This window comes from Melozone crissalis, unplaced genomic scaffold, assembly GCF_028551555.1.
Source record: "Melozone crissalis strain CALT ecotype California unplaced genomic scaffold, PUWL_Pcris_2 ptg000023l_1, whole genome shotgun sequence".
Classification (NCBI taxonomy): Eukaryota; Metazoa; Chordata; class Aves; order Passeriformes; family Passerellidae; genus Melozone; species Melozone crissalis.
Window position 1 is genome coordinate 10279938 of NW_026535801.1, and position 14977 is coordinate 10294914.

General features: G+C 38.1%; 1 protein-coding gene across 2 annotated transcripts in view; it reads right to left on the reverse strand.

Moving 5' to 3' along the window:
• Window positions 1-14977, reverse strand: part of TFPI (tissue factor pathway inhibitor) — a 56877-nt gene that overhangs the window by 11411 nt on the left and 30489 nt on the right. For both annotated transcript variants that reach the window (XM_054278218.1, XM_054278219.1), the window contains exons 2-4: window positions 12985-13104; window positions 5451-5651; window positions 238-276 (exon numbers count right to left, since the gene is read on the reverse strand). In XM_054278218.1, coding sequence (XP_054134193.1) covers window positions 238-276; window positions 5451-5651; window positions 12985-13099 — 355 coding nt within the window. In that variant the 5' untranslated portion in view covers window positions 13100-13104. The remainder of the gene's footprint in view (window positions 1-237; window positions 277-5450; window positions 5652-12984; window positions 13105-14977) is intronic.

Here is a 14977-nt window from a genome sequence, read left to right on the forward strand (position 1 = left end):
AAGAGAAATGATGTATTTGTTTTGTGGAGAAGAGAGTGCAGCTACCATCTTCAGTGACCACAACTGTCCTCAAATTCTTTGATGAAGACAGAAGAAGATTCAGTCTAAGAACCAATTTTAAACTGACATTGCTGTTTTTGTTAGAAGACAAATTATGTATTGGTCTGAGTTAACAAAAGAAGAAAATACATTCCTTATTGTGTAGAGAATCTTAAATTGTGATGTAAATATAACTACCTTTCTTATTTTTTGCTAATGCCATCTTCTGAGGAAATTCTGCAAGACAAATAAAAATAAAAGTATTTAGCAAAAGCAGACATGTCAAGTCTCACCTGTGATACCAGTGTGTTTAGCAATGAGAAGCAAGAAAACAGAATTTCTTCCTTTTCTTTTTCCTCTTTATTTGGGAAGTAGTACAAAAGCTCATTGTGGAGAACTGAAGTATCAATTCCCTTGTATAGGAAGACCTGCTGTATTGGAAACTTGTCAGCATAGCAAGTACTGAAATCAAATTATGCCAATTTAGAATTGAACAGGGAAATTGCCCTTCTTGCTACTGCATCCAGGGTCCTACATCATGCCATCTCACTCCTCAAAAGAGGAATAATTAGCAGACTAAGAACTTGACTGCTGTAGCTACTAATACTGCTCATACTGTGGAGCTGGCTGAGGGAGACAGCAGGACTTCCCTCATCCTACCCAATTCCCTCTGCTCTGCCATCTAGGGCCTGAGTGAAGATTTCCTCATGCAGTTAATGATATTAATTGACTGCAACTGGCCAAGTATTTCAGATATCTCAGCGGGCTGTAGATGGAGATTTTGTCTCCATGGTTCTCTCCACGCACAATCTGCAGCAAAGTCGTTATTGTCATTCTTAATGCAGGAGCCTGGGTTTTATCATATCAGCTCGAGAAAGTGGGTATCTTAATTCAACCCCAAATTCCTTTTTAGAGATGGAAAACAAACCTGCTCCTCGTAGGAGACCGTCTAATCATAAAACTGCAAAGGAGTCCAAGGGCAGAGCAGCCCCTGCAATGTCTGAGAAAGGCCAACAATATTTTGACAGCTGAGAGAAAGGTGGCCAGCAGCTTCTGGACTCTGCCTTAGTCACCTTATTTGCATTGCTTCATAATTCTTGTTTTGTACTTTACTGCCCTTTTGGATCCTAATTCTATCCTAGTTGTCTCTGGAAACATGCTGATGTTATATTTTCAAAGCAGATCTATTGGGTAGAAATTCTGTCATGACACATTTTTCCTTCCACCTCTGGGACAATGCAGCTGTTACCCTTTAAAAAATATGAAAGGCATGGCACGCACTTCAGAGTGATGTAGCATTTCTTTGAACAGGTTTCCAGCTTTTCTTATTACTAGGAGGCTTGGCCCTCAGCATTTAAACCCATGACCTAAACACGGACACGCACGTCAGGCCGTTCCACTAATCTCACTCAGCTGTCCCCTTCGGGGCAAAATCAGCAATCATACTTTGGCATGTGATCTCCACTCTTCTGGCAGAGAAAAGGAAAATTTCATTGTGAGTTTATACAGGCCTAGAATATCTTAATCCTAGTACCATGTCAACAGGGTTTTTGCTTCTGGTTTCAGTCAAAAATCCAAATCCACATCTGAGTTGGTTTCTTTTCTGTAAACAAAGTGTATTTCTTAGCAGATCCACTCTAAATAATAGACATTAGAATTGCCATCATGACAAGAGCCATTTATCAGAGCAGGTATTTTCATAGTAGCAAGCTTAAGTAGCCTAAAATTTATATTCATGGCCTTGAAAATTAAGGTCTTTGTGCGAGTGGTGACATTTGAGATTATATCCAGTAAACGATGACACCCATAGGCAAATTCCCCTTAGAAAGTACTTTTTCATTCCCTGAAGTTATGAGCACTGGGCACAAGGAACAAAAAATACAGCTCATTTCTAGGAAGCCTGATTCAGAAGTACTCATCTTGAATCTGAGCATTGTCTTGGAGAGCCTTAGAGTGGCCAGCCTGCAGCTGGGCTCTCTCAACTCTGTTGTACTGACATCAATCAGTTTTGTCTGGTGGCTTATTGATTCCAAAGTGTTAACAAGTTATCCTGATCTGGTAAGTCCTTCATGTTGGCTCATTTATTCTTGCAGTTGTGCTCAATATTGAAAATCAAAAACTTTGACTGATCGCATTATTTATTGTGAATTTTTGCATATATTAGATAGCTGCCCTTGAGCTTATTTTTATCAATACTGTCCTCATTTCTACAGTCACTAAATAGTGATCTCCTACAGTAATAAATACTGGAAATGTAAGTAAGATGAATACAACTATATACTACAATACTGCACAGATTGAGTTAGAGTTAATAAAAATTCACAGAATTATACAGGGTTTTGTTGCATTATGTTAGCAAAAGGGATTAATGTAAGGGTTTACTTTGCTTTATGCCTGATGGTCTGCAGCACACTGCATGTAACACTAAATAATTTTATCTGCTCTTATCCACTCAGAGAATACAGAGATCATGAGCCTTTGTTTCTCCTCTTCCTCCAAGCAGATCCAGCTCTTGGAGAGTCTTGGATCACTGTTAGTCTTACACAGAAAAATGTATGGGCTGAGTATAAAGATGGGGACACTAAGCCACTTCTCATTTTTAATAACTTCCAGTTTTATACTATAGAGTTATGCCAAATACATGACAGTACAGGACTTGGTGTAGAAGATCTGTTCCAGATCCAACAGGTGTGTCAGAATCAAAGTAACACTGGGTCCCTTCCAACTCAACTTATTCTGTGAAAACAGCAGCATCAGATGGAAGAAATAATGTGATAAACCTTCACTCATGACACCTGATTATGACTTTTGGACACTTAATTCCAAATTCGGCATCTATCAGCCCAGCCTTTTCTCTTTTATTCCTCTGTCTTAGCCTTTAAACTGAAATTGAGGACAAGCACTCCAAATTTCCTGTGGCAGGAAGTGCCAAGTTTTGGATGAGATTCTGGCAGGTGCAAATAACCCCACTGCAAGCATGGTAAAGATGCTGTGGGTCCTGCTGAAAGCCCAAACCAAACACTAGCTGGAAACCACCAAGAGCCAGCCTGGTGTCAAAGAGCAGCTAATTCACATCCTAGACTCCAGGCCTTTCTGAAACTGAGTGCTATTCAAGGAAACAATAATTTTCAATTTTTTATCGTGAAAGACTTTACTTTTTAAACTTGGTGGAGTCATAACTAGAAACAGATTCGTGATCTGTAATGAATTCCTTCTTTCTTTGATTTTCTGCCCAGAAATGAGATCTGCTCCCATACAATAGTCTGTAAGGAAGATTTTAAAACCTATTACTTGAATTCTATCTTACTTTGGTATTTTTTTTAAACTCGGGTATGATGAATCAAAAACACAAATAGTATAGTCTGGAGAAGAAACAGTATTGTAAACAGCTTTTATCCTTGCCAATTGCTAAAATACCAAATACAGATAATTGAGCAGCAAAATAGTAATCTGAACTTCTGGAAGTATCTGAGACTTCAACATAAAAAGAAATTCATTAGGTTCTTTCCAGCCACTTCAGGAAGATTTTACTTAAGATCCAATTCAGATCCAAGTAGGACAGAGGTTCCTGAATTTTGTGTGTGCTTGCATTTAGGGAAAAATGTTTTTCATGTCAACCCTTTTTCTTTTTTTTTTTTTTTCATTTGAAATGATAGGTTATATTATTTAGTATTCAAAGAATTGTTATTTCCACATACCTCTTTCTTGATGGGATGCCATTTTAGTAATTAATATTATTTTAATATCATCACCACTGTGTTTACCCATGTATTGCACCTGAAAATAGAGCAAGGCTATGACTGACCCTTCCCACTTATTCCCTGGAGCACCTCTGGTCTCTGAGACTTATTAGTAGGATCTGTCCAGAAACCATCAAAAGGTAAGTTTCCAATTAATCCTTAGAGTAAAATGCACTGGAAAATTGTCATCCCCTTAAAAAATGGAGTAAGATTTTTGACTTTGACCTGTTCTTAGTGAAACTCTGTAGTGTTTTGGTTTTTTTTTTCCCATTCTGATAGAGAGAGCTTTATAAGCATACAGTTATTCAAAAGCAAAACTTAACTAAACAGAAATTATGGTTGCACCAGCAGATCAGAAAAATAGATCTGAAAGGTAAATAATATCTTGAGTTAATATGTGGTGAGTAAATAAAATGTGTGAAGTCTCCTCTTGGGAAAGACCAAAGGCATCGAGGCCAGGGATGCTTTCAAGGTATATGGAAATGGTGTACTAACATTTGTAGATTGATAAAATTAGAGGCATTAAAACTAACAAACACTCTTGAAATACTACTTTGGGTAATGTGCAACCAGGTCCAGCCATTATTGTAACACTGCAGTGGGAGATAGATACTTGCTTTGAGATTTCTAAATAAATTTAGCAACAAGATGCAGAGTAATTCTGATCAGGAAATACAGACGTGCTAAAAAACAGACAATGTAACAGATTTAAAGCCTGATATAAACACTATATAAACATAAATTCTGGAAAGGATGGAAAAAATAGGTAAGAGACATTTACATTTGTTGCCAGACAAAACCTGAAGCTTTAAATTACCTTGTCACCTATGCAGTCAGCTTTGGTCAGAAAACCCAAATAGGAGGTTCTGAAATCAATTTTCTAATCTGAAATTTCTTGGAAGTATTTTTTGTAACCTATAAGAACTTGCTGTGCTTGCAAGTGGTCTGTGCTAGTCCTAGAACATACAAGTCGTCTAATTTTCATCCAGTTGTGTGAGGAATGCGTACAATGCTGAAAATCTTAATTACAAGGATGAATTTTAATAGCAAAACCAGCATTCACAATACCCTTGGTGCATATTGTGCTGTGTATCATATGTTAGGTCTCATTTTCTTTTTTCCAATGATTAACTGAGGAGGTTTCAATAAACAAAGTTGAAAAATAGCCATAACTGGCATTTTTAATGAGAATCATCTTCTACTGTAGCAGTAATTATGCTGAAGCAGAGAAGATGGCCAAAATTTTAGGCAACTTCTATCAGCTTCTCAAGTAAAGGAAAACTTGGGTTCAAAACTTGGGTTAGACACTCTGAAAGCAATAAAGAACCTGTTTGCTACCCAACAGCTTAGCCCAGCCTCAAAATCAATTTCTCTTAAGAACTCATCCAAAACAAGGTTCTAGCTAGAAAATAAGATTCCTTGCATTGGTGCCTCTATTCCACAGGTACACTACAAAACCTACCTGTCTTTCCACACCCTGAATGTCTGCTTGTACCACATAAAATAATTCAGATGACTACAACCTACTTGGGAACATAACTAGAGGAGTGGTATTTCTGTCATAATAGGAACTGAGGAGGGCTTCTACTTCCCAAATTCAAGTGGTTTGTGAATGAGAAATAACAGCTGGAAATGAAGGCTTGGTAGGAGGGTGAGAGAATGGGTACTGGCCTTTTGGCACACACTTCTCCTGGCATTCCTCCAGCGTCAGGAAGTTGTTCTCATTGCCATGGCATCCACCATACTCAAACACCTCGCACTTGCGGCTCTTGATGCTGAAGAAATATCGGATGTGGATGGCTTTGCACGGGCCCTCGTCTGCTTTCATGGCACAGAAGGAGTGCACCAGCTTCAGTGGAGGCAAACCAGCACCTGGAGCACAGAGGAGAAGCAGAATATCTGAGTTAGTTTGCTGCACACTGCATGGTGTAACTCCCAGATGAGGCTGCTTGTTGTGCTCTGCTAGGGAGGCACTGCACAACATCCGCCTGCAGAGCTTCCAGCACACTGAACAGATGTCAAAAACATCATCTGCATTGGAACACAGATTCCACTCGATCAATTCAAACGTGTGGCTTCAATTTTCCACCAAAACAGCTCACAGTATAAACTTCAACTCCTCATCACAAACCTCTAAACAGTCATGGAGCGTGCCTGAGTCACAGGAGCTGGGGTGCAACGCTGAATAACAAAAACACACAAAGACACAAAGACCACCAGGGCAGAAAGGTTTCCTTGGGCTCTCTTCCATGCACTGCTCTCTGAGAACTTGGCTCGGAAAGGAGCTGCCAGGGAGCAGCGTGGGATGGCCAGAGGCCTGCAGAGGGCATCCCTCTCCTGTCAGATGGCACTTCTCTGGGACACAAACCCTGCTGGCACCACTGACAGGCACTGGACTCCTTTTCCTTTCATCCCGCCGTTCTCGCATTACAGCTTTCAACAGCAAACAACTAGAAAGCCAAGGCAAAACGCTTTCAAATTGTGTCATTTCTGTCTCTCAATATATATTAGGTCAGGGAGTGTTCCATATAAATTTTCATAGGCATTGTGAAGAACACTACCAAAGTTTCACCTTGTCAATGTCTATAAAGAAATTCTGACCAACAATGCAGTTCCTGATACTGTTCCCTTACAAATATATGGTTTACTACATTTTTTTTTTGCTTTTTTCTGTTTTGCTTTTCCAAGACAGTATTTTATCCTAGAGGGTTTTGAAAGCTCTGCAGAGCTTTGTGGGCTTGCCATAGGAGCCAGAACAGACCTAAGGTTCTTCATTCATTCTCCTACAGCTAATTAGAACATTGACATCTCCAAACATACATGCAAACATATCTGTCTGTGCTCTTTGCAGTGGACCAGGAAGGAGAAAAAAACAAGGAAGAGGAGAAGAGTTTACATGACCGCATAATCATTACAGATTCCTACTATTACTAGTTTAAGTTTCCAGTGTTAATTAAAAGAATCCACAAAAATCAGGCTTATGACATGGTGAAAAGGGAACTTGTGTACTTACTACCCAGCTGCTCTGTGGATATCTAATTTTAGCATCTAGAATTGACCTTATTATACAATTCTTGAATTAAATTCTAAGAGCTGAGATAAATCCTCAGAAGTACTGAGGTTTTATGGAAGTTTACTTATTTTATTCCATTTGATTATAGCTATCAAACTTACAGAAAAGAAACAAATTTCAGCACTAAAATCTTTTCAAGAATAGCATTTAAGTCCTTGAAAAACGAACAACCTCTATTACGTGACTACTACCAGCAGAACAATCATAACACACAATCAAATTTTCCAAAAGTAGACCATTTGGTGTTAAAATACATATAAAAAGGACTAATTAAAAATTCTATTGAAATATTCAGTCCCCAAAATGGTTTGTGACTTATGCCATATTGGTGAAAATACATTTTCGGATTTTGAAGCTGGGTATATAAATTTGAAAATATTATTCAAGACCGTACAATAGGAAATATTGATGAAATAAAATTAATAATTATAAGAGATGTTAGATTTGGTAAACTTGCTGTCAAGCTCAGCTTGCCAAACAAGATTCCAGAATTCATTAGCTGGGTCTTCCTGAGCTCACAAAGATTTGGTATTTAGAAGTCACGATAAATGCCAAGTTGGACTTCAAAGGTTCTGAAGTTCTCCAAAATGCTTGGGAATCCTTTGGATGGGATTTTAAAATTCTCAGCTTAAAAAGATGAGAGGATCCTGCATTGCAAAATGAAATTTTGGATTTCCCCTGCTCAGTACCAGGGAAAAAAATGCCTTCAAAACACCAAAGTTTTCAGTAAGTTATGAACTCACTCCTGAAATGTTAAAATCAAACACTCAGAGCTCCACAGAAACCAGTCCAACTCAGATGTGGCCAGGGTGAGGGCTGGCAGCTGGTTTATGAACACGTCATTTTCTTGGCACCCAGAAATGAGATCCCCTCTGTGACCCCTGCCAGTGACCCAGTTCAGTCTACAAGAGGTTGTGAAAACTGACCAGGTTTCCTAACCACCGAAATTTCAGACACACAGTTATGTCAGCTCATTTTCTTGCTGCATTGCACCACCCCAGTGTGGTGGGCTGTCCAAACAAAAACAGCATGCAGGCATTGTTGCAAAACTACACCAAGGGGATGAACAAATGGCTTAGCAGAGTTCATCCTGGGAACTTCCTGCTCTCCGCTCCTAGCCCACTTCCCACCAGACCCATGGAGCAAAATCATTGTTTTGGTTACCTCCTAAGGCCTTTCCCCTGCAGTCACAGGGATGCTGCTAACCACTGTCAGATGTCCTGACATCTGCTGAGAACATAATGACTAACTGTGTCACACTTCTTGGCAATCACTCAGTTTCCTAGGAATGCTAGAAAGCTGCCATAGTTTGAGTAAAATCTGTACCCTGTCAAAGCCCCAGGGGCCAAACCCTCCAAGTCCAAACAGTAACCAAGTGACTCTGAAGAAAGAGCTCTCCAAGGGATTGGTCGGAACTGAATCATTCTTCTGTCTGGAAACAGTGAAAGAATTCTTCCCCATTATTTTACACCTGGGAGCACTTAACTCACACAGATGATATAAAATTAGCTTTCCTTCTCAGATTAGAGCAGCAGATGAGAAGGCAAGCGGGAGTGTTTGCCCACAGACACATATCTGCCTGTACTTGTTTCACTTGTGGAATATACCTTGACAAAATTAATTCTTAGTATAAGGACTCATCCTCTGCTCTTGAACACTGGGACAAAGTGTTATTACATTTTAGGTGTTAAAGGCATAGGATATGACATTTAGTGAAGATGTCTGTCAGGAAAGTCAGGGAAAATTCCTCAGCAGAAACAGAGGAAGATAACACTTGAATGAATGTTAATGGAGTTTCTCATCCAAGTGAAGTAAAATTCCAAGCAATCTTAAGCAGTCAGTTCTAGGATTTCACTACTCTCCTTGTAAGACAGCCCTTTATTTTGTAATATGCTGCCTAAATATTCTTCATTATATACTAAATAATTTTTACTTCATGCATAGACAAAATAATTTAAACCCATATATATACACATGTGGTAAATCAGTTTCAACTTTCCAATTCACCATCTGTGTCTTGCAATTCAAGGCTGCTGCAGGAGAGAAGGTTTTTTCCTATACTCTCCAGCTTGATTTTGGGCTCTCCAAGTTCAGTGGCTTCCCTGGCTGCTTGAAGCCTTGGTGGTGCAGCAGCTGCCCTGCACTCACAGCATCAGCTCAGTAGCCCAAACCTCTGCCTATTCTCTTTTAATTGGAAGATTTTATCTCCTCTTAATTATCTCCATGCTAAATAAACTCCTTTCTTCTCATCTTTTTGTTGGCCTTGCTTTCTAATCCTCTCATAACTCTTGTTTGGATGATTCCTATTGGTCTGGATTCCTGGTAAAATGTGCTGCTGAGAGTTGAATATAATCCCCTACCTGACACATTACTAGTGGAAATAGAGTGGAATAATTATCCTTTGTTTCTTTCCTAAATCCAACACAAAATAACTTGCCTTTTGACATTGATTTTAATACTAATCACTTTAACATTGAATTAATTTTGTAATGCACTGTAACTTCCATTGACTTATAGCAAATAGAACCTTGTTACACAGGTGCTTCAACATTAATATTCCATCTTGTATTTATGATTGCATTAATTCTCCTTAAGTATAGCGCATTGCATGCGTAATTTTCAAAAAATAATTTAGGCTCCCATGTTAGATCTAGTTCTGTTGGATATTTATTACTCATCCAATTTAGACACGTGGTCCAAATATATAAAGAATTACGGTATAATTGTAGGACTGTACTAGCCTAGACCAAGACGTTTTGTTATAACTACATTAAATAATGATTACAGCTGATGTTCACTGTCACACAGAAGTTATTATTTCCCATACTAAAACTGGAAAAAACCCAGCAAAATGTCTTCTCCCTTTTTTTAAACGTTTTAATGTAATGGCTCCCTTGCATGAGCTGCGTGAGCCCTAAACACCCATTGCTCTGTTTAACAGTCCCTGCACTCCCCAGTCTGTGTTAAGACCCAAAGTAAAGCCCATGAAATGGCTAGACAATGAGAATGAGCTCCTTGCAGGTATTTTTTGTCATTCCTTTCTTCCTCCAATCCTTCATCCTTCCTGCTTTTTGCCGCTGTCAAACAAGATGGGGCCAGAGCTGTTCCTGTATACAGCACAGCCATTCCCATCTTTTTTGTCACTCTCACAGCAACTTTTGCCACTCAAGGGGACACCACTCCTGATTTCAGTGCAGCCATTTCACCGAGAGAGCTCCAAAAAGCTGCAGCCAGCCCTGATGCTCACCTGAGCACAGGTGATCCAGGCAAGGCTCTGCTATCACTTCACTAGAAAGCAGGGCAGTGCTACAAAAGCAGTAGTGAATGATGCCTCTAATCCTCTTACATTAGTACCAGTGAAAACAATACCTTTCCTCTGGATGTAGGCATAACAAAAGACTCTAATTTGGATTTCAGACTCTTGTGGATAATCTGCAGGGCTGCTTGATAAAAAGACTTCCCTGTAATTAGGAAAATGAACTGATTTCTATACTGCACCTGAAGCACAATAAATATGAAAGGTAAGCGTTATGGAGGAGCTGCTTTGCAGAACAGAGAGAGAGATATGAATTGGGAGAATAAGGATCACAAGTACTTCTGAATTTTTATGTAAAAATACTTTGTTTTAGTTTGCTTAGGTTATGTGTTCTTAACTTTATAAGAATTTCCATGGTAATCCTTAATTATAAAGATATGCTGTCATCTTTCCAGCCTTCCTTGGCAATGTCTCCCTTTGATAAGTGGTATCAATACTAAGCACCTTGTCACTAATGAATAGCTGTTTCTTTTCTCTCCATCTTTGCCAGTTTGACAGCTTCCCACCCACACACTGTTCAGTGCTCTTCCTACCCTGTGTTTCCTACATTTTATTATAGGCAGGCACATTTATTCTTGGCAAGCTTTCACATATGAATAAAAAGCACATTCAATTTGTGAGTCATTTTCTTCAGGCTTTGGAACATCAGCTATAGTGCTGCCTACCACATAAGGGATTGATGAACAATATGCATAGCCTGGTTATTTTTATACCTTTCATTTTTGTTATTACACTTATCTATTGATGGAAAAAATGACAGATTTTGCTGGAAGAGAACAAATTAAAAATATTTTTATTACATTGGGCTTGACCCTGCAATCTTGATTATTACTGCGATTAAAATAGACAAAAGCCCACTTCTTAAATTCACAAAGGACTTATACTCAATGTGATCCAGAAGTATGACATTAAAAACAATGGATGCACAGAATTAATTTTATCCTTTAATACCTGAAATTTATGGAACGCTGGGGTAAAATGTCATTGCTTTATAATAATCTAACATCAAAAACAAACGTTATCAATGATTTTGCAGCCCACAAAATTTCGACATGTAAAGTCTGAGTCCAGAAGTTAAATCTTGAGAAACCACAAATAAAATTTTAATTAACAACAATCTAAATATTTAGTGAAAACAGTACAGCAAAAGCTTTTTTATTATAAACACTACAACTGAGTCCTCAGTAGTCACAAAAACAGGATCCTAGTTTAATATCTAAGCCTCACATCTGATGGGTTTTTACTTCAGAATTAAAGCCAGAAGTTATTGTTTCTCTTGCTGAATCAGTTAGTGGTCACATAATCCTAAGTAACCAGTTGCAAAATAACCATTTAAAAAATAATCCCCAGTAAAATGACTATTTAATTTCCTTGAGATTATTTACTTATTTTCTTTTGTAAACAAAGAAAATAGAGGAAAAAAAATTAAGCCATCAGATTTCTTGTTATGGTGACAAAATGTGCAAGCTGGTTTGGCCTTCATGACCTGCAAGCTTGGCTAAGAATTTATACAGCACTAAGAGCTGTGGGGCAAAGATAAATGTGGCTTTGCCCTCAAACAAAAAGGGCATTTTTGTACTTCAGAGTTTAAAAGAAGCAAGTTTGTTCTGCATGAACCAGTCTTTACTACACAGCCATTCTAGTCATACACTTCACCTGGAACAGCACATACATTAAATTGTAGTGACGAATTGTGACACGGTCCTATCTTAGTATAGCCATGACTGTGCACAACTACTATTTCTGGCTCAAAGTACACTGCTGCAAAAGTCTGATAGAGAGAAATAATCTGGATGGAAATAGGACAAAAAATAGCAAAAAAGGTTCCCCTTAGCTTCACTTTCATTTGCGCTTCAAAATCAGACTTATCAAACAAAAGCATCCACTCCAGAATCCTCTGCAGCTTAGAGAAGTGATCACAATTTCAAGTCACTTCCTCAAAGGAAAAAGGAATATTTTAGTGTGGCCCCAGCAGAGTATGTTTCCCTCATCTTTCTCAGAATTGTTTGGGAAGAAATTGAAATATCCTTCACAATGATATCCAGTCTAGAATTCTGCTAGATCTTCATTTCAGTGAAGTAAACAATGATCTTACCATGGTGAAAAATCAAGAACCTCCCCATTTCTAACAGTCACACTGCTTTTCTAGCAAAAATTTTCGACTGGTGAGTTTTCAGTCATAGAATTGTAGAATATCCAGAGTTGGAAGGCATTAACAAGGATCAAGTCCAACTCCTTTATTTATTCAGTGATATCAAATCCCTTGGGCAATACAAAGACCTTCGTTAAGGCCCAGGAAAACTACCAGGACAGTAATTGTATCATCTTTAAATCCAACTTTGCAAATTAACTGTGACTCAAGAGATCTGTGCATGGAACAGAGCAACATCAATCTACAATGGTATTAATCATATTTTTGCTTTTTCTATGTGAGGAAATAAAGCCTGAGTAACCAGCTCTATGTTTCCTTGCCTGAACGTTGAACTTTTCCATGCTGCTAAAGGAAAAGCTTTAAAGCAGAGCTTTAAAGGAATCATCTTGACATCTAACCCAGTGTTTGATTAGGATTAGATGTTCCAAAAAGCTTGGTAAACAGAAGCCCCAGCAGAAGGCAATTTTGCTAAAGCTTAATAGATAATTATAAGCATCCCTCCTAGTTAGACACCATTTTTAACTTAGTACCAATTTCAAACGTTTCCCACAAAAGTTCTCAAGTACAGAACTACATCTGTAGTGCACTTTAACATAGCGGGCATTGTTGTTTGAGTGTTTGGGTTTTGTTGGCTGAGTTTTAGGAGTTTTCTAGGATCTCTTACCCACAACATGCTCTTCTTTGCTGCCATCCAGCTCAGCAGTTGCATGCCCGGCGATACAGAAGAGCAGCAAGATCAAGGGTGAAGGTGAGGAACGTCCCTTCCTTCTTCCCTTCATTTCTCCTGTGTAACATAAAAGTGAGAATTGACAAACTCAGTCAGATTCCTTGAGCATTCTGCAAAAGTTAGTAGCCGGGCAGAGCACAGCCCTGTGGGCAGACAGACAAACTGGGAGCTTTGGAGATAATGTGAGCTCTTTTAGTCTAAACCTCTTGTCAGCACAATGAAACACAAGACAAGGATTGCAAGTCTCCTGTCCCAGCTCCAGTCCAGGTTAGAGGCACTGCTACTGCTTTCAATCTAAACCCCAGCTGAAATCACCTCCTGGAACACATCATGACAGAAAATATAACACTTGGTACTTTTAATGTCCTAATGCTAACTGCACAATTAGCGTGGCTTGCCAAGTCAAGTCGTTCCAAGTTTTACTCCATCTACAGAACCTAGATTCATTACCACAACATCTTCAAACAAATGTTTAATCATTTTATAATTAGCAAGCTCCCAAATTACTAAATACCATTTCAGAGGAATCAGTGAACTTTTTGCAGTACAGGCTTCAGTGCCTTAAGCAGGATTTTCTATCTTGTACATCTCTTAAATACTGAGAACTTCACCTCTGGACTTAAGTTCAGAGCTATTATTTTTCACTTTGAAGCAGTGCAATCATTGACAAAAGAAAAACACTTTTATTCCATGGCAGCTGTCATGCTGAGGTTGCTAAAGATGAGGTTATGCACGCACACATGAAATTAACTTCAGAAAACTTTTGCTTTAACTTTTTTAGAAACACATATTTTCCAACTAACTAAAAATTCCTTAAGGATCTCTGGATTTTAATTAGAAAATAGACCCAATGTCTTCTTTGTTACCAACAGATCAATTCCCTATTCATGATAGGGAATAGAAGGGAGTTCCCTACCCTCTTCTCTTAAAGTACAGTACTAAATTTCTTTTTGCTATGTTAATTAATATTAAGTAAATAAAACTTAAAATCTAAGGGCTAGGAAGTTTCTAACCTTCAGACACTCTTTGGTCTTGAGTGTTTTTGCTTACATGCCTGTGAAGACACCATGGTCTTCACCAAATCAGAGCCACAATTCTCATTTCTCTCTAGAAAACTTCGCAATTTTTTCCTCTGCATACTCAGTGTTTTCCCAGCTTGCAGCATATAATAAAAAGGAAATTAAGTCTTAAAAATAAATTTCTTGGTGAAATCATAAGCAGCACTAACTATTTAGGTAATTTTTTAACTTGATAGTGCCCTTTAGAAGGCTTCAGTATATAACGTAGGGAAAACTACTGAGAGTTCTTCCTTTTTGATTTTTTTTTTAATAATGGAATGAAAGTTTTGGTTTGAAAGGAATTTCTTTTTTAGCCAGAAAATATGACCATGGTAAATTCCACATCATAATGTGTTCTTGCCAAAACAAACAAAAAATTGCATGTCTTTGATTCCTTCTAGACTCAATTATTAAGCCTAACTTCCACAAGAACAAATTAAAAAGCCTTATCCACATACAGTTTGGCAAAACATTGTGCAAACTAATACAGATCTCATTTTGTGCTTTTAATCATGATTTTAAAATCTTTCCCCAAATACTATTCTTTAGCTCTGCAAACAGATTTGGAAATTATTGCTTTCTAGCAGAGATGGAACAACTTCTCTTGGATTAGAAACCAATGCACAAGTTTTGAAATATCCCTAAATGGAAAAAATGAGCAAGAGCTAGAGTATTTTTCAAAGAAATAGAAATAGCATCCTTTATCATAATTCTAACTGGAACTCCAGTTTTACAATCCTTTATATACAATGTTTTGTAATACAAAATAGACAGTAACTCTGTACATGGCAACCTGAAGTTGTCCAAGTCTGTCTTTGTGATTTGAGAGACGTCTGATTTGTGATGTTAGTTTGACATCAGCTGAAATTAAA